Source organism: Triturus cristatus, chromosome 11 (assembly GCF_964204655.1).
Source record: "Triturus cristatus chromosome 11, aTriCri1.1, whole genome shotgun sequence".
NCBI lineage: Eukaryota > Metazoa > Chordata > Amphibia > Caudata > Salamandridae > Triturus > Triturus cristatus.
In genome coordinates this window covers 712,085,596-712,110,349 of record NC_140594.1, presented here as the reverse complement: position 1 = coordinate 712,110,349, position 24,754 = coordinate 712,085,596, and the positions used below count along the sequence as shown (strand labels likewise).

General features: G+C 48.4%; 1 protein-coding gene across 2 annotated transcripts in view; it reads right to left on the bottom strand.

Moving 5' to 3' along the window:
* The window catches only part of STAG1 (STAG1 cohesin complex component), a 1,292,585-nt gene that overhangs the window by 354,176 nt on the left and 913,655 nt on the right, over positions 1–24,754 (bottom strand). For both annotated transcript variants that reach the window (XM_085634343.1, XM_085634344.1), the window contains exon 23: positions 20,917–21,009. In XM_085634343.1, the coding sequence (XP_085490469.1) occupies positions 20,917–21,009 (93 nt within the window). The remainder of the gene's footprint in view (positions 1–20,916; positions 21,010–24,754) is intronic.

Here is a 24,754-nt window from a genome sequence, read left to right as displayed (position 1 = left end):
GGAGTGTTGAACAGGGAACCATAAAAATACGAGATGGCCGAAAGATACCCTTTAACAGTGCCTAAAGCAACGTCTTGCCGGGTAAGAGATAAAGCAAATAAAAGTACTTCAGACAAGGGTGCAGAGAGAGGTTCAATGGACTTGGCAGCACACAAAGCTACAAATTTGTCCTATTATCACCTATCATCTGGCTGCCATATTTACACTTCTGTAGGGAGGTCAAAGTCAACTGTCGCCACTCAATCTCCATGCATGTAGATAAAGAGTGCACAGGTTTGGGTACAAGACCCTGCCCTGTTGCTATGACAGAAGATCCTCCTGAAGAGGCATCCTGATTGGAGGACCGATGCTCATGTTCGGGATACCAGACCCTTCATGCCCAATCGGGAGCCACCATGATGACATGATCTTCTTGAGAACTTAGAATAGGAATGGAATCGCGGAAAGGTGTACAGGAGTCTTGAGCTCCACTTAAGACAAAATGCATCTCTGAGCGAGAGACACCTTGGAAACTCCAGCAAGTGTAAGTGCTGACACTGCATGTTCTCGATGGTGGCAAATAAATCTAACCAAGGATCACCTCAATCTATGAAGAATCCTTGTGCCACCTCCGGATGGAGATACTATCTGTGCTCTGTGAGGCATCAACTGCTAAGTTTATCACTCTGGCATTCAGACAGACCACCAGTTGATGAACCAGGAAATTGTCCTGATGTTCCCGCCATGTCCAGAGACGCAGGGCCTCTTGTCATAGGGTCCACAAACTTACCCACCCTCTTTGTTGCAATACCACATGGTGGTGGTGTTGTCAGTAAACACCTGAACCAGCCTTCCCTGGATCGAAGAAAGAAAGGCTTTCAATGCCAGGCTAAGTGCTCTCCGTTCCAACAGGTTTATGCAAAGCTGGGATTTAACCGGAGACCAGTGTCCTCTGATCTCCACCTTCCCCAGATCGCCACCCCAACCCAGAAGTGAAGCATCTATCACCACCGTTAGCTCTAGGTGGGGAAAGGGAGAAGGGTCTGCCACTGACAAAATAGCTGTTCGTCAGCCACTACTGCAGATCTTTTGCAGTTCTCTCCGATATCTGGACCAGGTCAGAGAAATTCCCCTGAAGAACAAGTTACTTACCTTCGGTAACTATGTATCTGTAAGAAACATTAGTTAGTTAGATTCCTCACCTTAGAATATCCCCAGGCGTCAGGCTGGATCCGGCAAGATTTTTGTAGCAATACCCCTTGCGCGTTGCTAGGTGTCGTCTGCGGCTCCACGTCCGTCGTTGGCGTCGTGCGCCGGAATGACATCTGAGTACTTAGACGCCGCCCTTGCGCGCTGACGTCAATTCTTGTACATAGCTTTCCGCGCCAGGAACGCAGAGCCATGCAAGAGACCGACACTGGTGCCCAAAAAGTCTAGGGGCCTGAAAAGGATAACCTTAACCCTAGATGTGAGTTCGCAGAACGGGGAGGATGTGTGGGTCGGTGAGGAATCTAACTAATGTTTCTTACGGATACATCGTTACCGAAGGTAAGTAACTTGTTCATCTGAAAGAAACACGTTAGTTAGATTCCTCACCTTAGAATAGATACCCCAGCAATACCAACCACGGTGGTGGGTCTGCGAACCAAGATCACACCAGAAAGTCCTGGAGAACAGAACGGCCAAAGAAGCCATCTCTCCGGACTTGGCTGTCCAGGCAATAGTGCTTGGCGAACGTGTGCAGAGAGGCCCACGTCGCCACCTGACAGATGTCCTGCAAGGGAACTCCCCGTCCCAGGGCAGTAGTCGCCGCTGTGGCGCGGGTGGAATGGGCTCTCAGCCCAACAGGAGGGTCCTTTTTCGCCAAGGAATAACAATCCTTTATACACAATACGACCCACCGTGAGATGGTCCGCTTGTGTACAGCCCTCCCCTTCTTAGCACCTACGTACCCAACAAAAAGTTGGTCGTCCACCCGGAACTGTCTGGTGCGGTCCAAATAAAAGGACAGCGCACGTTTGGGGTCCAGACGGTGGGGCCTCTTCCTCTTTCGAAGGATGCGGAGGCGGAAAGAAGGTGGGCAATGTGACAGATTGCCGATGTGAAAGGGGGTCACCACTTTTGGAAGAAAAGAATGACGAGTCCGGAGGACAACCTTGTCCGGATGAACAGAAAGAAAAGGAGGCTTAGATGACAGAGCCTGGAGCTCACTCACCCGTCTAGCCGAGGTGATAGCTACCAGGAAAGCAGTCTTAAGAGTCAGAAGACGAAGGGGACAGTTGTGAAGGGGCTCAAAGGGAGCGCACATCAGAAAGGTCAAGACAAGATTTAAATCCCACTGAGGCATTACGAAGGGGACAGGAGGGAAAATGTGAGTAATGCCTTTGAGAAAACGCGAAACAGGGGACTTGAAAAGAGAAGGCTGATCAGGAAGCCTTAAGAAAGCAGAGATTGCAGAAAGATAACCTTTCAAGGTGCCCAGAGCAGAGCCCTGCTGGGCCAAAGAAAGAAGAAAGAGAAGAACCTCGGAGAGAGGGGCGGAAAGGGGATCCACAGCCTTTGCTGTGCACCATGCCACAAATTTGTTCCACCTGCAGGCGTATACCTATTTTGTGGAGGGACGCCTGGTTGCCAGAATCACATCGCAGACTTCAGGAGGCAAATCTAATGGCATCAACTGTCGCCGCTCAATCTCCACGCATGGAGGTGGAGGCTGGACAGGTTCGGGTGGAGGACCGTCCCCTGCTGCTGCGACAGAAGGTCCTCCTGAAGAGGCAGTCGTACCGGAAGATCGATTGACATACTGAGTAGCTCGGGATACCAGTACCTTCGTGCCCAATCCAGAGCCACTATGATGACTTGGGCCCGGTCGCGCCTGATCTTCTTCAGCACTCTGGGCAGAAGTGGTATAGGCGGAAAGGCGTACAACAGACCGCAACTCCACTTGCGACGAAAAGTGTCGCCGAGCGAGTGCCGCCTTGGAAATTCCAACGCGCAGAACTGCTGACATTGCGCGTTCTCTTCGGTGGCGAATAGATCTAACCAAGGCTCTCCCCACTGCTGAAAGAGACCTTTCACCACGTCCGAGTGCAGACGCCAATCGTGATCCATCATGCACCGGCGGCTGAGTTCGTCTGCTCTGGCGTTCAGAGAGCCCGCCAGATGTTGAACCACCAGGATGATGCCCTGGTGTTCCAGCCATGTGCAGAGGCGCAGAGCCTCCTGACAAAGGGTCCACGACCCCACCCCGCCCTGTTTGTTGCAATACCACATGGCGGTGGTGTTGTCCGTGAACACCTGCACAACACTTCCCCGGACAGAGGGAAGGAAGGCTTTCAGTGCAAGCCGGATCGCTCTCAGCTCCAACAAGTTGATATGGAGTTGAGACTCTGCCGGAGACCAGAGGCCTCTGATCTCCGCCTCTCCCATATGGCCCCCCCATCCCAGGAGGGACGCATCCATCACTACTACGTGCTCCGGTTGGGGTAGGGAGAGGCATCTGCCCCTGACCCAATCGCGGTCCGTGAGCCACCACTGCAACTGTTTCGCAGTGCCCTCCGAGATCAAGACATGATCGGACAGGATGCCGCGATGCTGGGCCCACTGAAACTTCGGGTCCCACTGCAGAGCCCGCATTCGCCACCTGGCGTAATGCACCAACAGGACGCGGGAGGCCATCAGCCCCAGAAGCCGCAGCACCAACCTGACCGAAACCCAGGATAGAGGCCGAAAGATGGGAATCAGAGCCTGAATATCCCGGACCCGCTGTTCCGGAGGATAGGCCCGGAACTGCGCCGAATCTAGAACCGCTCCGATGAAGAGGAGCTTCTGGGAGGGTCTCAGGTGTGACTTCGGCACATTGATGGAGAACCCCAGCAAATGCAGGAGGTCGGCCGTAGTCTGGAGATGGGAGACGACTGCCTGGGGCGAGCCCGCCTTTAACAGCCAGTCGTCGAGATAGGGGGAAGACTGGAACCCCCGATCTGCGCAGATGAGCTGCGACCACCGCCATCACTTTCGTAAACACCCGAGGGGCACTGGTGAGGCCGAAGGGGAGCACGGTGAACTGAAAGTGCTCCTGACCCACCGTGAACCGCAGGTAACGCCGGTGGGCCGGCAGGGCGGGGATGTGAAAATAGGCGTCCTGCAAGTCCAACGCTACCATCCAGTCTCCAGGGCAGCCAGAACTTGAGCTAAAGTGAGCATCTTGAACCGTTCCTTCCGGAGGAAGGGGTTGACGCTCCTGAGGTCCAAGATAGGGCGTAGGCCCCCTTTGCCCTTCTTGGGAACCAGAAAGTAGTGGGAATAGCAACCACGACCTACTTCTGGACCAGGAATGCGCTCGACGGCCTCTTTGGCCAAGAGGGCCGTAACTTCCTCCCGCAGAAGATTCAAGTGATCCCCCGACATACGGTGGCACTGCGGTGGCATGGCTGGAGGGGTCGTCTCGAATGGGAGGGAGTAGCCCCTTCGGACGATTTGCAGCACCCACCTGTCCGATGTGATGGATCGCCAGTGGAGCAGGTGATGGCGAACTCTGCCGCCCACTGGCGTGGAATGGGCCTGAAAGCTCGGACTAGGAGGGCTTTGAGGCGGATGCTGCCGGGGTGGATGTGGACTGACCGGCACGTTGTCCTCCAGTACCGCATCGGCAGAATCCACGTCCGCGTGCAGGTTGGGTCTGCGGCCGGTGGCTAGGCGGTCGTGAGGAAGTGCCCCTTCCTTGGCCACGAAAGGCAGAAGTTTGCGGCCGCGGGGCTGAGAGGCCCAAGGACTTGGCCGTAGCCCAAGAGTCCTTGAAACGAGCCAGCGCACTATACGCCTTCTCACCAAAAAGGCAAGTGCCATCAAAGGGCATATCCATGAGGGTACTCTGGACATCACCCGAGAAAGACGTGGACCGCAGCATGGTGTGGCGCCGGAGCGCCACCGTGGTGGAAATCGCCCTACCCAGCGAGTCCGTGGTGTCTAGTCCACACCGTATGGCATGTCGTGCCACATCTCGCCCGTCAGCAAGCGCCTGGGCGAGTCGTGTCCGGGCCTCCTCCAGGCACAGGGGCAGCATGTCCTCCACCAAACGGTCCAAGAGGCAAGCGGTGTTCAAAGACCGCAGGCCCAAACTCAGGGAAGAGAACAGCTTCTTTCTGAACTGTTCCAACCTCTTGGATTCCCGATCCGGAGGAGCGGACGGGAAGGAGGATTGGGAAGTTGAGGCCTGGATAACCAGACTCTCGGGGTGGGGTGTTGGGACAGGAAACTGGGGTCGCCCGGAGCAGGGCGGTGGTGCCGGGCCACGTTCCGATGCACAGGAGGAACTGTGGAGGGCTTGGACCAAGTGCCCTGCAGAACGTCTATGAGGGCCTCATTGAACTGCAGAAGAGGCTCTGTGGAGCTTGCTGACAGTTGAAGTACCTCTGTGAAGATGTTAGTCCTCACGGCCACAGCAGGCAACTCGAGCCCCAGGGCTTCGGCCGCCTTGCCCAGCACCACTGAGAAAGCTGCACCTTCCTCCGAGGCCACAGTCGGAGGAGAGATGAAACCAGTGTACGGGGAGGTGTCCAGACCACTGGCATCCCCCAGTTCGTCTGTTCAGTCCTGTGAAAGTTGGGCCTGTCTGGCCATAGGGTCCTCACACCCCTCCCAGTCGCCCCAGTCATCCGATTCCTGATAAACAGGAGGAATGATCAGAGCCAGGCGGTAGATGAAAGGCACATCCATCGGCGCCGGGTTCGGCGTCTAGCGGCGCCGGACCCGCCATCTTCAAGATGGGGAGCCCTACCCTATCAGGACTAGGCTACTGCCCCCCTCCCACAGGAGAGAGGCAGGATAGCGGGTGTACCCACCCCAGGACGGGGACCCATTGGTCCCTGTCCTTCACCTACCTGTAACGCCCCTAAATCTAGTATTTAGGGGCATCCTGAACCTTCCTTCCCCAGATTCCAGATTCCGAAATTACAAGAAGAGCGAGAAGAAAAGAAGACCTGCCCTGCAGCTGCGAAGGAGAGGGAGACACCAACTGCTTTGACCCCAGCCCTACCGGCCTGTCGACCTCGAACCTGCTCCTGCTCCAAACCCGGCATCTCTTGTGGCCAGCAACCTCAGAAACCCCGGAGGACCTGGCTACCTTTGAACTCTGATCCCCTGGGACTCCCATGAGTAGAGGCTCTACTCAGAAACTACCTTTCACCCCTGGCTGCAGCCCGGAACCGCAATCCCAGCTCACTCTGCACCAGTCCAGCCTGGACGGTGCCGGAGTGAACTAAACCCACGAGGACGACCCCACGGCGACTGTACCCCCGAGTCCGGCACCCAAGGACCCCCCTCGACGATCCTGAAGAAGCCTGCAGCCTCAGAACAGAGTGCCACCCCAACCGCGATCAACTGAGGGTAAGATTTTCCGACACCAAAAGGCACCCCTGCACCCGGCGCCCCACGGCCCTTTGTGTCCAATCCCGGGGTACCTACCTATCCTCCAACTACCCAACTTACCTCTCGAAGTGGTGGTGGCACCTGAAGAGTCCTCGTCCCCTAGCCTGCAGTCTTTTTCGAAACCGGAGATTTCCCATTGAAATCCATTGAGCGCCCGAAGGCTCAAAAGCCCTCTGCACCCAGCCGCCCGAGTGGCCCTGGCAGTGAAAACTCTACACCTTCCTACTTCCCCACTTGCCCTGAGTAAGTGACCAGGAGCCCAGCTCCCACAGCCGCGTGGCTTGCCAGACAGCAGCCACCAAACAAGGCCCCCCCTATCCCTCATAGGATAACATTGGGCCTAACTCTCTCTGCACCCGGCCGCCCTAGAGTCGCTGAGGGTGAACCAACTGTACCTACCTGACCCTAGGAGACCCCTGAGTCTGTGCCCAGAACCTCAACTCTGCCAGTCGAGTACTTACCCTTAAACCGCAAACTCTATTTTCCTCATAGGGTAACATTGACTGGCTTTTTCCTGAAATTTCTTCTAAGTGTGGACTTTTCAAATCTTCAAATATTCACCGAAAATCAGCCGAGTGACAAAAACGAATTTACTCACCTGCTCTTAGGTGAGCTCCCAGTGCTGGATCTTGGTGCCCAGCACTGACTCTGAAAAGTACCCACAACTATACTTACCTTTAACTCATTTTTCTTCCATAGGAAACCATTGACTGTTTTTCTGTGAAATTTCTTCTAAGTGTTGATTTCTGCAATCTTTAAATATTCTTCAAAAATCGTATAATATCTGAAAACGTAATTACTTACCTGTTTTGGATAAAGGTCCCAGTACTGAGTCTAGGCACCCAGTACTGGATTACAAAAGTAACGAGAACATACTATACCTGCAACTTGAATTTTCTTCCATAGGGAATCATTGACTGTTTGCTCTGAAATATTTTCTAAGTGTCAACTTTTAAAATAGCTAAATATTAGTTAAAAATCATTACAGTACTAAAGTCGACTTTCATCAACTGATTCTGAGAACTGACCCATGACTGAATCTAGGATCCAGTCCTGGAATTACAAAAGTAATCTAAAAAGTCATCTGTTGCAAATAACTTGAATTTATCATTGAGCTCAATGAATTGTTGTGTTTAGAAATAGAGTTGCCTACTGCAACTACTTGTAACTGTTTACTAAAAAGTCTATTGCATATACAAAAGTATTTTTATGAAACATCTCCTGTCGAGAAAGTATATTTTAATTCCAAGTGTTGGTTCTAAAATAAAACAAGCATATATTTTTTATATATAAACCATTGGCCTAGAGTTCAGTTATTGAGTGTGTGGAACCATTTGCTGGCTGAGTGTGTACAACAAATGCTTTACACTGTCCTCTGATACTGCCTTACTGCTTGACCAACCTACCACTTTGGAGAGTAAGGTTATATCTAACTTTAACCTCTGTTAAACCATTGGGGTCTGTGGACTCTGTACACCCTGTACCTATTAAGGAACAGTATATACAGAGCCACTTTCTCACACCGAGGCCATGAGACAGCAGCATCAGACACTGTTTCACCAAATTCCAGAATAGACACAAACATCGGAATCTTAGCCCAAATATCCTGGACTCGCTGTGCTGGAGGATAGGCCAAAAACTGCACTATATTTCAACACAGCTCAGATGAAACAAAGCATCCGAGAGGGAGTCAGGTGTGACTTTGGCATGTTAATAGTGATCCCCGACTAATTCAGGAGGTCCACCATAGTCTGGAGGTGGGAGACGACTGCCTGAGGTGAGCCTGCCTTCTATAGCCAGTTGTCGAGGTAGGGGAAGAGAGAAACCCTGACATCTGCAAATGTGCTGTAACCACTCTTGGTGAACACTCTAGGACTATTGGTAAGGCCAAAGGGAAGCATAGCAAACTGATAATGCTCACAGCCCATCATGAACCGCAGGTAATGCCTATGGGTCGAGGGCAGACAGAAACAGAGTGAGTATCATTCCATTTTTCCATTTTCAGGAAGTAACGAGAGGTCGTAGGTCTAGTATATGACAGAGGCCTCCATCCTTTTTCAGCACCAGAAAGTAGTGGGAATAGCAATCACGGCCTACTTATGATGTTGCAAATTCTCGATGACTCCTTTGGCCGAAACAGCCAGCACTTCCCATCGTAAGAGCAATGGGTGGTTCTCTGTTAGCTGATCGGGGACGGTGGCAAAGGTGGCGGGGTATGTTGGAAAGATAGGGCGTAAGCCCGAAGGACAATCTGAAGCACCTATTTGTCAAACGTTCTCTCCAGACATCGGGACAAGTGGTGCTGAATCCGGCCACCATCCGGATGCCCATGATGGAGTGAGGGCATATTAAAGAGGTTTTGAGGCTGCGACTGCTTGGGTAAGGAGAGGGGGGGTGGAGTAGAGGAGGGTATTGTTTAAACCTCTGGCTGTGGTTCCCATGAGGCGTGTGGAAGTCACATCAACGAGGTGGGGGAGCAGATTGGGTAGACCTCTGGCCTTGGTTCCCACAAGGCAAGTGGGAGCCGTGTCAGTAGCTAGAGGGAAAACAATGCAGCAGATAGCCACTACCATAGCCATGGAAGGAGACTATCCCAGGGCCATTGTGCTCCCTAACAATTTAGCGGTGTCCCTACAATCTAGCGGTGTCCCTACAATCTAGCGGTGCCCCTACAATCCTTGAAACATGCAAGTGCTAAATCTGCTTACTCTCCAATAAGGCAACTGCCGTAGAATGGCATGCCAATAAGGGATGCCTGGACATCCCCAGAAAAACAGTAGTCCTCAGCAAAGAATGACATCTAAGCAACAATGAGGAAGCAGTGGCTCTGTCCATCAAACCACTCATATCCAACCTGCATCTGACCGTTAATTTGCTGCATCTCTCCCGACAGCAACAGCCTGGAAGAGCATGGCTCAGGCCTCTTCAAAGACCATAGGCAGCACTTGCGCAACTGTTTCCCATACAGCACCTGTAGGAAGCTGGCTCTGTATATACTATACCAAAGTAAGGTACAGTGTGCACAGAGTCCAGTGTAACCCCAAAGGCAGACAGAGGTAAAAGTAGATAATACCGTACTCTCTATTTGTGGTAGTGTGGGTGAGCAGTAAGGCTTTATCAGAGGGTAGTGTTAAGCATTTATTGTACACACAGGCAAAATATTATTTCACACACTCAAAGACTGAACTCAGACCAATTTGTTTGCATACAAATATTTTGTTGTATTTTATTTTCTAGAACCAAGCCAGACCTGGTACAGGCAAATATGATAATACTTTGCAAGAATAATGCAGTTTAAATACAGTTCAAATGCAATTGGATTGGTTACAAATAAGTCATTTGTTTATAAAGCAGTTTGAGTTACTTTTCAAGTTACTATTCAGATGACTTATTAAGTTACTTTCTCTACTCTACTAGATATCACACTGGGACATTTCCTAGAGGTAAAGTAAGTAAATCTGTTTTTGTACATTTGCAGTTTCCTTAGGTTTCATACAAACCAACTCCACACCAGTCCTATGGGAGAAATGAAAATGCTACTTACCAGTATGCATCTGTTCTTGGCATGTAGGGCTGCAGAGTCACACACTAATGCATAGATCGCCATCTGGTGGTGGGCCTGGATGATTACACTTTGTTGTTGTCCTGGAAGAGTCTTTGTATGGTAGATGATGACTCCTCTAGAGCATAGTGTGCATGGGCATCGACTCCATCTTCAGATTGTTTTTCGCCATTATGGGAAATGATGGACTTGTGTGAGAACAGAAAGAGATGCCCATGTATAATGTATCTAATTAAGATATTACTGAAACAGATCGAGGTAGCCGGGGAGGCGGGTGGGCGTGTGTGACTCTGCAGCCCTACATGCAAAGAACAGATGCATACTGGTAAGTAGCATTTTCCGTTCAAGGCATAAGGGCTGCAGATCAACGACAAGTGCATAGATTGCATAGCAGTTTTCTCCCTTAGCGGCGAGTACCAGTATCTGTTGCAGTAGTTTGAAATAGTGTTTTGAGTACAGCCTGGCCCACACTAGCTTGTTGTTTTGCTTGCATATCTACACAATAGTGTTTTGTGAATGTGTGCGGCGTAGACCATGTAGCTGCTCTGCAGATATCATCTAAGGGAATGTTCCCTAAAAATGCCATAGATGCCCCTAGTTTACGGGTTCTTATGAGCCCTAGGGGGAATGAATAGAGTGTGTTTTGCTTTTTGGTAGCAAATTTGAATATATTTAACAACCCACCTTGCAATCCCAGTTGTTTTAAATGGGATTACCTTTGTGTGGGGGAGAAAAGGACACAAAAAGCGGTTTTGTTTTACAAAATGGCTTTGTCCTATCAATATATTAGAGGAGACCTTGTTTAACATCTAATGTATGGAGAGCTCTCTCAGCAACTGTTTGAGGTTGGGAGAAGAATACTGGCAACTCAACAGACTGATTGAGATGGAATGGTGAGATGACTTTTGGAAGGGATTTGTCCTTAGAACCACCTTGTTGTGATGGAGTTGCAAGAATGGTTCTTGAATTGTTAGTGCCTGGATCTCACTCACCCTTCTGAATAATGTAATAGCTACTAGAAAAGCAACTTTCCATGAAAGGAATTGTAATTCACACCTATGCAAAGGCTCAAATGGAGGGCCCATGAGCCTGGTGAGAACAATGTTGAGGTTCCATACAGGGGAGGGTGGTACCCTGGGAGGAATTATTCTTTTAAGACCTTCCATGAAGGCTTTGATGGCAGGAACTTTGAATAATGATAGATGCTGTCAGTTTTGGAGGTAAGCCGCTATGGCAGCAAGATGTAACCTGATTGAGTATCTTAAAGTGCATTTGTGGAGATGCAGCAAGTAGCATATGATATTCTGGAAGGAAACATCTAGTGGGTTGATGTTATTGGTGCAATATATAACAAATATTTTCCATTTAGCTGCGTAGCAAGCTCTGGTGGTAGGATGTCTAGCTTCTTTGGTAACGTTCATGCAATCAGGTGGGAGGTTGAGAGATCCAAATTCTAAGACCTCAGGAGCCAAATTGCTAGATTCAGCTGCATGGGGTCCGGATGCATGATCTCTCCATGGTTCTGTGTTAACAGATGTGGTGAGAGTTGCAGTTTTTGATGTGGTACCACTGAAAGTTCCAGTAGTGTGGTGAACCATGGTTGCCATGACCATGTTGGTGCAATTAGGATCAGTGTGAGGGAGTGTTGCTGCAGCTTGCGCACCACTAACGGAATGAGTGGGAGAGGCGGAAATGCGTAAGCAAATTTGCCTGACCAACTCATCCATATCGCATTACCTTTGGACAATGGGTGTTGATACCTGGCGGCGAAGCTTGGGCATTTGGATTTTAGGTGTGTGGCGAACAGCTCTATTTGTGGCTGTCCCCATACTTGAAAGAGAGGTTGAAGAACTTGCGGATGAAGTTCCCACTCATGAATCTGTTGGCTCTGATGACTCAACAGATCCGCAATCTGATTTTGAAGTCCTGGTAGATGTTCTGCAAGTAGATAGATGTTTTGAGGAATGGCCCACCTCCATATGCTCTGCGCCAGCCGGGAGAGCTGTAAGGAGTGTGTTCCTCCCTGTTTTTGGATGTAGTACATGGCTGTAATATTGTCTGTGCGGACTAAGACGGTCTTGCCTGATAGGTAATTTTGAAAGGATTTTAGAGCTAGAAAAAAGGCTAGCAACTCCAGATAGTTTATGTGGAGTAGCTTTAGTTGCGGTGTCCACCTGCCTTGAACTGTGTGCTCTGACAAATAAGCTCCCCAGCCGATGAGGACATCTGTGGTTAGCACTACCTGTGGAACTGGCTCGAGGAACGGCCGTCCTTTGGAAAGGTTCTTGGTGTTCCACCACTGCAGAGAGTGATGTGTCCGGACGTCCACCACCACCAGATATGTTAGTTGACATTGAGCCCGGTTCCACGGGCTTGCTAAGAACTCTTGTAGGTACTACGAAAATGCAAGAGGCCATCATTCCAATTAGTTGCATGAACACTCGAGCTCTTAGTGAGTGTTGCAGTTGAAAATAAGAATAAAAGCTTGCATGCCTTTTATTCTTATTGGTTTGGGGGATGCAAGCCCTTTGGAGGTGTCTATCGTGGCACCTAGATACTGTTGAGACCGGGATGGTTGGAGGTGCGACTTTGTTCTGTTTATAGTGAATCCGAGTTTGTGTAAGAGGTGAATGGTCTTGTGTGTGTGCTTGATGCATTGCTGGTATGACTTGGCTTTCATTAACCAGTCGTCCAGATATGGGAAGACATGGATGTTTTCCTTTCTCAAGTGTGCTGCTACTACTGAGAGACATTTTGTGAAGACTCGGGGTGCTGTAGTGACCCCGAAGGGGAGGAGTTTGAATTGGTAATGCTGACCGTCCACTACAAACCGAAGGTACTTTGTGAGCTTGGTGAATGGGAATGTGAAAGTAGGCGTCCTTGGGATTTAGGGTAGCAAGGAAGTCGCCTTGATTTAGCAGTGGAAGGACCTGCTGCAATGTGATCATATGGAAGTGGTCTGACTGTATGTAAAGGTTCAGGGGTCCAGTATAGGTCTGAGGGAGCCGTCTATTTGGGGAATAAGGAAATACAGTGAGTAAACCCCTGTGTTTTGCTAGTGTAGTGGAACTGGTTCTATTGCTTGTTTGTGCAGTAGAGCAACAACCTCCTGTTTTAGGAGTGTGAGATGCTCTTGTGACATGGGACGCTGTTTGGGTGGTATTGTTGGAGGAGTGGAAGTGAGCTCCAGGCAATAACCGGAGTGAATTATTTGTCTCACCCACCTGTCTGTTGTGATGAAGTTCCAGACAGGTAGGAACTGTTGTAATCTTCCCCTGACAGGAGTGGAATGGTCTTGGGGGAAGGGAGGGAAGTCACTGCTTGGGGGCGGAGGCAGTACTGGTGTTGTTGCCTCTGCCTTTAGTATTGTTGCCTCTGTATCCTCCTCTATGATAACCTCTATTGGGCGAGGATTGGGTGGGAGTTTTGTAAGAAGAGGAGGCAGTGTTGGTAGGAAAAGTTGTTGAGGCGCCCGCATACGAGGAGCGACGAAAGGACACTCTGGGAGTTTGATTTTGTAAAGCTACCATGGATTTTGCGGTGTCAGTGTCCTTTTTTATTTTTTCGAGAGAGGTATCAACTGAGGGGCCAAACCGATGGTTGTTGGTCAAAGGGTTGATTGAGAATACTTGTTTGTACTTCTGGTTTGAAACCAGAAATACGCAACCAGGCATGCCTGCGTAAAAGAATGCCAGTATTTATTGCCCTTGAGGCTTTGTCAGCAGCATCTAGAGCGCAACGGATGGAAGTATTAGTAATGGCCTTCCCTTCTTGTATCAGATCAGTAGCCCTGGTCTTGTATGTGTCTGGTAGATGTTGTATAAGGGTTTCAAGCTCATCGGGTGTTGGCAATTCTACAGAAGTTGGCTGCTTGAAATGTCATACGTTTTCCTGAAGCAACTAAGAGTTTGGATTCTTTATCGGGGTGGAGTGTCCCCCGTTTGAGAATTTGCTCTTTTTCGTGCGTTGAAGACCACTAAAGAGTCTAATGGTAGATGACCCTTGATATAGGCTGGGTCAGATGGAGCGGCTTTGTATTTTTTCACCAACCAGGTGGAGAAGTGTGGCTCAATGGTTAGAGTGGCAGACCTCGATGCAGAGCACTGGTCCGGGACCCGGGTTCAATTCCCGACGCGGCAGGGTCTCGGGCTATAAATTCCTCGGACCTGATATTCTCGCATCAGTGCCTATCCTAATCATGGGTCCCACGCTGCAACTCTGGGCAATAGCTTGCTTAGTCTCCACAACGGCCCCAACAGCGCTGGGATGCCTGGCTTCACCATGGGGGTGCCCAGGAGTGGACACTTCACACGGATAGCCAGGAAGGGTTCCTACAGCGGTATGAGTACAGCGCGGAGATACCCCCAGGGGTGATTCGGCGCTATATAAGCACATACACACACACACACACACACATTTAATCACCCTGGCCCTGACGGGATCTTTGAATACATCTGGTGCGTGTTTTGTAACCATTTTAAGCATTGGTAAGATGGTTGTGGTCTTATGAGAGGGTAATAGTGTGTCCATAAGGAAGTCATCCTCCACTGGGTCAGTATGGAGATCGACCCCATGAAAGGCTGCTGCTCTGTGAATGAGTTGTGTAAATCCTATGTTGTCATCTGGAGGGGAGGGCCTAGAAGGGTATACGTCATCTTGGGGTAGATCCAGGGCATCTGGTGCATTGTAGTCTTTCCAAGGATCACCTGATGGGCCAGGAATATCATCTGGGTCCTCTAAGGGTTGCTCATCTTCTATTCTCTCAGAAATATCATCGTCATCAGGGCTATGTGGGCTGAGTGGCGAGTGGGTGGGGGAAATATGAGGCTCTGGCACTTCTGGTGAGGGTACCCTTATGGGAGAAGTTTGAGAATGTTTTTTGAGAGGAATTGAAGGTGTGGGAGGAGGTTCCAGTTTTCGTTTAGAAGGTACAGTGGTTATACGTCCAGTCTTTGGATGAATAAGAAGTCTTTTGCTTTGGATCTGGGCAGAAAAGCTCTTCTATGGAAGAATCCTTCTTAGGGACCGGCTTGTCCTGTTTGGGATAGAGCTGTTTGCTGGGTCTACCGATGTCTGGTACAGTCTTGGGAGCGGATAGGTTTGGGTACCGAAAACTTGTGGTCGGACGCTTTTTTCGGCTCTAATTTTTTCTTCGGAGCTGAGGTTTTTTTTCGGATCCGGAGTTGTTGGTTCCGAAGCTTGTTTCGGGTCGACAGTTTTAGGTGCCGAAGTGTGCTTAGATGTCGAAGTTGGCTTTGGTGCCGAGCTTGGCTTGGGTTCGACCGTCTTAGGTGGCGAAGTTTGTTTTGGTGCCGGACTTGACTTTGGTTCGACTGTTTTAGGTGCCGAAGTTTGTTTCAGTGTCAGACTGGACTTTTGTTTGACAATTTTGGGTACCGAAGTTTTCTTCGGTTCTGAAGTCTGTATTGGTTTCACTTTTGGTTTGAGAACCTTTTGTTTATCGGGGTTGACTGAAGGCTGACTCGAGCCCGAGTCGCGTAGAGGCTTGTTGGAAGTCTTCGTCGCGGGGCATCGGAAGTTTGAGATCGGTGTGCACCTGGGCCTGAAGGTGGAGGTGGAACTGAAGCCTCACCCGGTGTGGAGGTAGCAAGAGGGTCGTCGTTTGTACTTACGACCAGCTGGAAGGGGATCGTCATCTTCTGCGGGGATCTCCATGCAGAGGCAGCAAGCGATGTCAGGGAGTCCTGGAGGGGTCAACCTACGGTGGATTCAGGACTCTCGAGAGCTGGGGGATCTCGCTGAGACCGGTGGGCCACTCGAATTCGGGCCGTAGGCGTTGTGTGCAGTGGTGGTTCCAGGCGTCTCTTTTCTTTCTCCTCAGCAGGCTCAGAGTCTGTCTTGGGAGTTTCTTTTGATCAGACCTGCTGTTCACAGGAAATCCGATCTTTGTTGAAGTCAGTCCTCCCAAGGGTTCTGGAGGTCGCTGGATGCAGGACAAGGAGACTTTTTGGCGCAGGATCTTTGGAAACTGCAGATGGGCTGGGGCGAAGTCCGTTCTTCTCTGCAGTCTCCTCTGCTGGGCAGCTTATTTGTTTTTTCTCCTTCGTAGGCTGTGGGAATCAGACTTCATGGTTCAGGGCTGCGCCCCCTAAATACTGTATTTAGGGGGCGTTTTAGGGTCTCTAGGTCAGCAGCCGATGGGCTACTGACCTTAGAGCGACTACACCCTTGGTGTGCTCACCCCATGTGGGGGAGTGGGTACAATCCCTAATCCGGATTGGAAAGTGCCTGCCATCTGCAAGATGGCGGGCTCTGAAGAGTGGGCTTCACCTCGCTTCCCCCACCTGAGAGGTGGGGTTGGCAGAGGTGGGCACACCTTCTGGGCTCATTTTTATCGCCTGTCTTCCCACCGTAAAGGAGGGGAGACAGGAAGGGGGCCTGCTCCTGATAACAGAAGAGGCTGGGGGTCGTGTTAGAAAGGCAACAAGACCTTTGGAGCTCCCCTGCCACAGATGGCTCTTCCTGACCTGGGGGAGGTGTGAACACCTCCACCCAGGAAAGGCTTAATTTCTGGCCTCAGGGAGCAAATGCTCCTGCCCCAGGGGCCCAGAAACATGTCTCATGGTGGCAGGCTGGTGTTTACCAGTCAGGGAATCCATTAGAGGCTGGTCGTTTTTCAGGGGCATCTCTAAGATGCCCTCCGGGTGCATTGTATAATAAATCCCACATTGGCATCAGTGTGGATTTATTATGCTGTGAAGTTTGATACCAAACTTCCCAGAACTCAGTAAAGCCATTATGGTGCAGTGGCGTTTGTAATGACAAACTCCCAGACCATATACTCTTTTACAGCTTTACTGCAATTACAATGTCTAAGAATGGACTTAGACACTGTAGGGGTACAGTGTTCATGCAACTGTAACCTCCCCAGTGCACCCAGCTGAAGGGGAATCTTAAAACTATACCCAGGCATGGCACCCGAGGGGGGGGCCTTCCCTGGGCACAGTGTCCTTGGTACCCATAGTAACTTTTACAAGGGATTTAAATGCGTTAAGCGAGGTGCCAATTCGGGGTACAAATGTACAGTTTTGGGAAAGAACACAGGCCCTGGAAACCTGATTGGCAGGGACCAAGGGCATATCAAGTCTAAGTGCATTAGATATCTGACAAAAGGTAGAGGGGTTACTGCAACAAAAACCCGGCTTTCTACAGCAGCTCAATAAGCAAGCAGTGTTCACTGACCGCAGTGCAATGCTGGTGAAGAGAAAAACCTCTTTTCAAATATATCCAGCCTCTTGGATTCCCTATCCGGTAGTGTGGAATGGAATGCGCCAGAATTAATCTTGGAGACGGAGGCCTGGACCACCAGGCTCTCAAGGATGCCGAGTGAGGAAGGCTAGGTTCCTTTTAGCGGGGCGATAGCAACAGGCAATGGCCCTGTGCACAGAAGTGCCTCTGCAGGGCTTGGCCCAGGCCCTGAGCAGGACATCGGGCAGGGCTTCATTGAAGGGGAGCAGGGTTTCTGAGAGGGACACTCCAGGTTGAAGCACCGCTGTCAAGATGTTGGTCTTGACCTGTAGCATGGGCAGTGCGTCCAGTCCAGGACATCAGCTGCCCACTGGTCCACAATTGTAAAGAATTCTTTTCCTCCATAGTCATCACGAAGAGAGGATGCCAGTGTCTGTGAGGCATCCAGACCACTGGTGTGATCCAGGTCCTCTTACCAGCTGTCGTCAGCCAAAGCTTCTTCTAGGGAGCGGGAAAAACTATAGGGATCCTCAGATCACCTCCATTTGCGTTCCTCAGAGTGGCCTTCAGGAAAATAGGGCTACATCTCCAATTCAGGCCGTGTGGGACTGAACTGCACAGGTACAGATGCCATACTTCACCGGTCTAGATCTGTATAGGAGCAGGGAACCATGATGCCACTGGAACGGTCCTCGAAGGTAACGAGGTTGTGGCCGGGTCCAATCCGGAACCACCAATCGATTCTGAGGTCCAACTGTCACAGAGGGCCAACTTGCCGGTGGAAACCCAGTCTGAGTCCCTTCAAAACCCATGGGGCCGCCCTTAGGCACCACAGCGGGTCTGACAACCCAAAAAATGGGGCTTATGGACTCTAAAGTTCTTGAAGTTGGGCAGGGGTCACTCTGGCTCCGGAAAACACAGGGAAGCATTGAGCGGATCCAGGGTCAGGGACGGGCTCCACAGGGATAAACTGGGAGCAGACCTTTATTTGTGGAGTCGTTCCCACACCTCACCCGAGGAATGGGACAGGCGCAGAGAAGTCGAAGAATGCTTTGACTTCTTCTAGGACTTCCTTGAAGAAGTCAGACATCGCAACTATGATTGGAGTGGGCGACTCCGAGCAACCTCCCTTGTGAACGGGACCTGGAGAGGAGCAGTCACGGGGCCAGAATCTATATGGCATTCAGATTCATGGTGCTGCAATCCGCACAGGTCTTGGACTCGTGATCCCGCTCTAGGCACCATAGACGCACCAAGTGCGTGGTCTGTCACAGGAATTTGCCTGTGACAAGCACAACAAGGTTTGAAACCAGTTGGTGTCTTGGGAGTCATTCTCCAAAAAGAGTTTAGAAAGGAAAAGCACTAGTCAAAAAAAAAAAAAAAAAAAAAAAAGGCTAAACTTTTGTGGCACCTTTATAGGCACAGTGCACATCACATTCGGCACGGATGCTGCCACGTGGAGCCGAACAAGGCCACCTACTGGCACGCATGGGGACTGGTGAAAGATTTCCGGATTCTTTCTGATGCTTGGGGAATATTCTAAGGTATGGAATATGCAGCTAGAAGTCTAGAAAGAAACTGTAGAGAAAGAAGACGTTGTGTGTAGTTTGAGAGGAGCTGAGAATCCCAAAGTCAGATGAGCTATTTAAAGCAAAGGAACAACGAATCCTGGTGAGGGTGTAGATGACTAGGTGCCACTTTGGCAGATCCTGGATTCAGAAACCGGTCCATGACAGGTTCAATGACACAAGGGACCAAAGGTAGTAATGGTCTTGAGACAGACCATTTGCGCAATGTCTTAAAAATTTCAGATGTCGAGGATGAGTTGGTGGAAGAAGGATATTTAACTTGTGGACACCTTTTATAATTACCTCTTCGAAGGTACGGGTGTCAATCCATAGGAGAGATCCTCAACAGAGGCGAGTTTGAGTAGGTGAGAAATGATCAGTGGACTTGGGTGTATGGTAAGACCTTGATCGGGATGCAGAATCAGTCTACGTCTTGAAGTAGACCGCCTTGAGACCTAGACCTATAATGAGGTCTTGTATGTTGAGAACGAGATATGGAACGCCTTGAGGGAGGGGTCACTGATGCAGGTGATTGCAGAGGCCCACTAGGCATGCCAGAAGGTATTTACATACAAATTACTGGTGGCAAAGGTCGAAGAGACTTTGCAGGTGGCATTGAAGGTGGTGGTGAAGTTGAACCCGGTAAGATGACAGTAGAAGTAGCCTGGAAAGTGAGTAAGCCCTGGAGTAGTTAGTCTGATTCAGAGGGAGATTTGTGCATTTTCATCCTCAAACTTAACTCCACAGTCTTCTTTTCCAGCAGCATAGGAGAGTCTGGACTTTGAACCATGTCACGACATAGAGGGACTCTTCCTTGACAGCAAGCATGCAGGTGCGGTAACTCTTATAGTTGATGTCCTTGGTGTTGAAAGTAGATGCCGTTTGCCTTCTCTTTTTGTATCGCCCCAATGGGAGTCCTCGAATGAGATATGGTGACTGGTAGAGGCCAGTCTCTCCGTCCCTCAAATTTCTCTTCAGCCAATGATTACTGCCATTTTCACTTTTCTTCTTGGCCATGCAGGTGAATTGTACGCTCTCTCAGGATGCACCTGAAGAGTTAACTGAAATGACAGCATCTTCTCGCATAAATAAAATCTGGAAAACTTATTATAAAGATCCGGTGTGGGTCTGTTTTGGCAATTTTTCTTCAACAATCTGGGCAGTTCACCAAAAGACGGTATTTTGTGCAAAAGGAATAATATTTAAAGTCAGGAAATTACAGAAAAATACTCTCCGCTCTAAATTACGTGGAGTAAACCACTTCTGAGAAGGTTCTGAAGAGATTAGAGGAAAAAATGCTTTAAATAGCCGAGCTCAGGGCTCCGAGATACAGACAGCAGGAACAGGAAAACAGAACTGACTCAACTGCCACCGACTGGGTATGAGAGGACACTGGAGGTCAGAGTACCCTTAAAGGTGCAGTGTTCCATTGTCCTGCTAACATTGTTGCAGCCTTCACAATTACACTACCTTTGTCTTCCCAATCACTCACTTTATAAGTAAACAAAAAGGGTGTGTGAAGAAGGTTTTTAAGAGGTCACTTTTCTCTCATTTAGTGCTTTATGTAATTTCTTTGATGAATTCCCTGACTGCTAAATTGTACTTTGTGTCACATGTTCTTCCCTGCCTTTCTGAAGTAAGGTAAAGACACTACACAAAATGTACCTTTGGAAGAAGTGCTCAGACACCTGCACATGTGTGGGGCTATTCAGTGCTTCTGATAATAGAGATCCCCTCAAGGAGAATCCTTATTTAGAAGAATCCATCAGAAAGTAGTTTTACTTATGTTTTAACTATGTAACATTTTGGAAGCATACTTTTCAAAAGATATATTGTGTGTTGGCCACGGGATTTTGTATTGTTTGTGATAACATGATTTCTATGGCATGGGAAACCAACATCCACACCAAGCCCTCAAGATAAGTCTTGTCTGCTAAAACACTGCTTCCACGAAAGAATAAATCAACACTTGGCTAGATTTTGTAAGCAAGAACTCCGTAAAAGTAAGGATCATGACAATGCTAGCGCTGATATTTTAACCAGTTTGCCAAACCTACACTGGAGAAAATGACTGAAAGAAAATTAAATCTAAATAGTAATTTCAGACGGTCATAAAACAATGCACATTACAGACAGTAAACCCATGGGCAATCAATATAATAGTCGTACCTGTTCCTTTACTGGAGTATTGACATTGGAAAGACACTGTTGGCAGACTGCCAAGAAAGATTTTACTGTTTTCCTCAACATTAATAAATCTTCCTGCAGTAAAAACAGTTAGAATAATGTGTGTTATAACAAGGCACACGTTATATCAAGAGAATATACATTATATTTTAAAGGAGGGCTGCAATGCAGAAACAAAAGAAATGGTATAACATGGGAGATTGTGCAAGACTATCCTGCAAATACATAGCTCCAGTTGATAATTAAGCAAAGTCTGCAACACTGTACATATTTCTAATATTTTTCTTGAAAATTATTTGACATGAAGCAATTTGAAAAATGTCATTCAAAATAAACAAATGCAGATACCGGTTTACCATCCACTAAAATACAGCATGCCAAATTAGAAAAAAAAAATATTTTAATGTCTCAAAAGTTTAATTTAAAAGCTTATTTGCTCGATAAATCCTAAATAGGGAACTGACAAAGGTCCTGTTGAACAAGGGGCACAAACAGAGTTGCATTATGCCATTGAAAGACTCAAAGGGGGGGGGGGGGGGGGGGTGTTTAGAGACATGATCTAAGAACTCAACATTCAAAGAACAGACAACGTTCTGTTCAGGGCTTATTTATGAAAAAGAAAGTGCTGTCTGGGCTGTGCGGTGGGCACCGGTGGCGTTCTAGCCCTCATGCGGCGAGCTCCTCCTGTGCACACTGCTGCTGCGAGCTGGGTGATTTTTCCAGCACCAGCTCCGGGAGCAGGCTTTCACGGCGGTCCCAGTCTTCTGCAACGTGGTTGACTGCAGGCTGAAACTGCAGCTTGCGAAAGTTGGGGCCTCCGGGCCAAGTTGTCTTTGTTGCGTCTGGGGCATCTGTGACATTCAGGCCTGTTTATAGCTTACCGCTTCAGCTGGAATTCAATTGCCTTCACGTCAATGTCAGCAGCACGAGCCAATCGGTTCTTGGTAGGCTACTGGGTTACAAAGAATGAAAGGGCTCTGGTACAGTCTTATTTATAGCTCCTCAAGAACTGCTTAGAAAGATAGGGTATGCCTTTGTAGCACAGGTCTCGCCTGGATCACTCTCTCGGGATCAATTCTTTCCTCTTGGTACTCCTCAAAATCGACTCCTCAAACTCCTCATGCAGGGCCTCTTGGACACACTTTCACTGGAGAGCCAGACACACTCCTTCCCCTTTGACAGTAGGCAAGCAGGTTTCTTGGCTTCAGCAAGACCCTCAGCTCTTCTAGTAGAAAGTGTTCACCTCAGGTGATGTCCCCTCACGTCTGGAGACTGTCTGCCAGACAGATGCAATTCCTGGTTATACCGCAGCTTTTCAATTACACTGTAGAATACTCCCTTTCTTGGCCATGAAGTACATGGCACTGGAACAGATTGGGGAAGTTTTGTTCACACTATACATTTTCTAGACAGGATGTGTTTTCCCTATCCCATGCTTCAAAACAATTTTGGGATGGTTCTCTTTCAAATTTAATTTCCATACTGATCTCAAGATACAGCCATTGTGCAAAGTGATGGCTCTAACAACATGTTAAAATGGGCCTGGCTCTACACATCAGCACCCACAACAGATACACAATGAAGTGAGAGGGCTCTGAATCTGGCAGTCATCAGCATTCTAGTAGCATTATTAAGAGACAGACAAAACGACAGTCCCTGCCTAGAAACTTCCTCGCCTGGAACAGTAGCTGATGTCCCACGCCTCCATCCTACCATCAACCAAGTGCCAATGATCAGGAAGAACTTCTCAGCAGCTGCTTCCTGACTAAGTCTTTATAGAATTTCCAATGGCAGCCTTGTCTCCATCCTCCTCACTTTATTGTCTGGTATTCACCCTCTAGGCACATGAATACTGGCACTAGACTTTCATTGTGTTTGGGATGCTACCTTCAACCTCCATCTTGTGCCAAGTTACATGTAGGGGCAGTCAAAATGGATGCTGCTGGTCTCATTAATCAGATGCACTGAGAGCACCATAATCATGTGCATCTAATGCTTACAGTACATACACAAACACACTCAACATACACGTAGGATGTCAGTGTTTAGCTCTGGCGTTGGCATAATAAGAATAAACTGCTTACCTGTAATCTCAGTTCTCTTCCTGGGGAATACTCAAAGTTAAACACTAACTAGTCCCTCCCACAATCATGTTTAACTTTATTAAAGTACGTAGTACCCCAAGGAAAACAAAATATAGATATATATACACCCACACACAAATATATACACCCACACATATGCACACATTTATATACACACATGCACGCGCGCACACAAACATGCAGCCTATAGAAAGGCAAAAAAAATGCACAAATTAAATTGAAATTTGAGATGTCAGAGATGTCACTGACCATGTTATGAGTGATGTAATATGTGAGGTCATAAGCAGTGCATTGCAGGGGCACGAGTTATAGCTAGCTCAGCTAACTATTATGTCTGAATTTCTCTGGTTTTGTACGAGTGAAAGGTTAGCTTAACTATAACCTCTCTGAAACCTGTGTTTTTTTCAGTGAATTTCTAAGGTTTTTTAATAGCTAATTTCTAACTATAACGTCCCTGAAACCTGTGGTTTTATCATTAGATTTAATTGGATTTTTAACTAGCAGTTGCGTTTTCAGAGTGGAGGCGAAAGGGGTCTGGGCCTCCAATCAGCTCTCAGGAATTCCACGCTAAAGTAAGCTATGGGGTACATCTTATATACAGGATTAGTGCAATACCTTTAATGGCGCTGGTAAGTTAGTAAGAGCCCACGCCAAAATGGCCCTGGAGGGGGGCCGCTCGGCCCCGGGGGATGGGGGTCCCCAGAGTTGAAATTGGCCCAGGGAGGGGGGTTGCGATGCCCCCCTCCCTTAAAAGAATAAATAAAATTAAAAAAGAAGTTAGTGTCTTGAAAGACATCCTCTGCAAAATAATTGCAGATACATTCTTCTACGGTTACTGTAGTTTTAAATAAGCTCATGTGCATTTTCCCGGAGCAATGTGTGTGTTGCCCTTTCTGTTTCTCTCACCAGGTCAACAATGGAATGGTCGGATACATTTGCCCCTAACTATCCATGATTCAACTACTCTACCTAGAATGTTTTGGGAGAGGAACTGGTAATCTATCCTGGAGTAAGTTCAATGTATGGCTGAAAACAATGAGTAATCCTTAACACTTGGATGTGTAACTCTCCAGGAGTGGTGTAGCCCTTGTTCAATATGTTTTTCTTTAGGCTTCTAGAAGATAAAGATGGTACTCTCCCACTGAAAGACCCCCCCCCGCTAGACATGCCTTATGATACTCTTTAGTCAGTGAGGAGGTAGGCTTAGCTGCCATAATACCGTCCAAAGAGATATCTGGGGCTGAGATGGTACTACTTTATAGGTATTCAGTAATGTATTGTGGTGCAATTTCCGTACCGTAATTGATATGAGGAGAAAGGCAGTGGCCCCAAGATAGTGTCTCCTACAGGGGTCATCTGACCATGTACTTCTGTGTGTTTCCAATGAAGTGTATCGTAAATCCAGCGAACATCAATCTCTGGGACACCACCATGTGTCGTCATAGATTGCTCTAGATCAGTTTACTGACTACAAGGTCTGTGTTGTGTATGTATATAGGTATGTAGGTATGTATGCATATACACACATATACACAACACACAGACGCATATATAAGTACACACATATGCACACATTATTGGTATTGATGCTTCTCAAGACATACACCAGTGTCTGTCACACTGCTGCATAAAATCAGGTATGCCATTTGTTGCACTGTTCTAGCAGGCAACTCGCCAGAAATAATTCCGATGCCTTTAGTGGTTGCTCCTAGCAG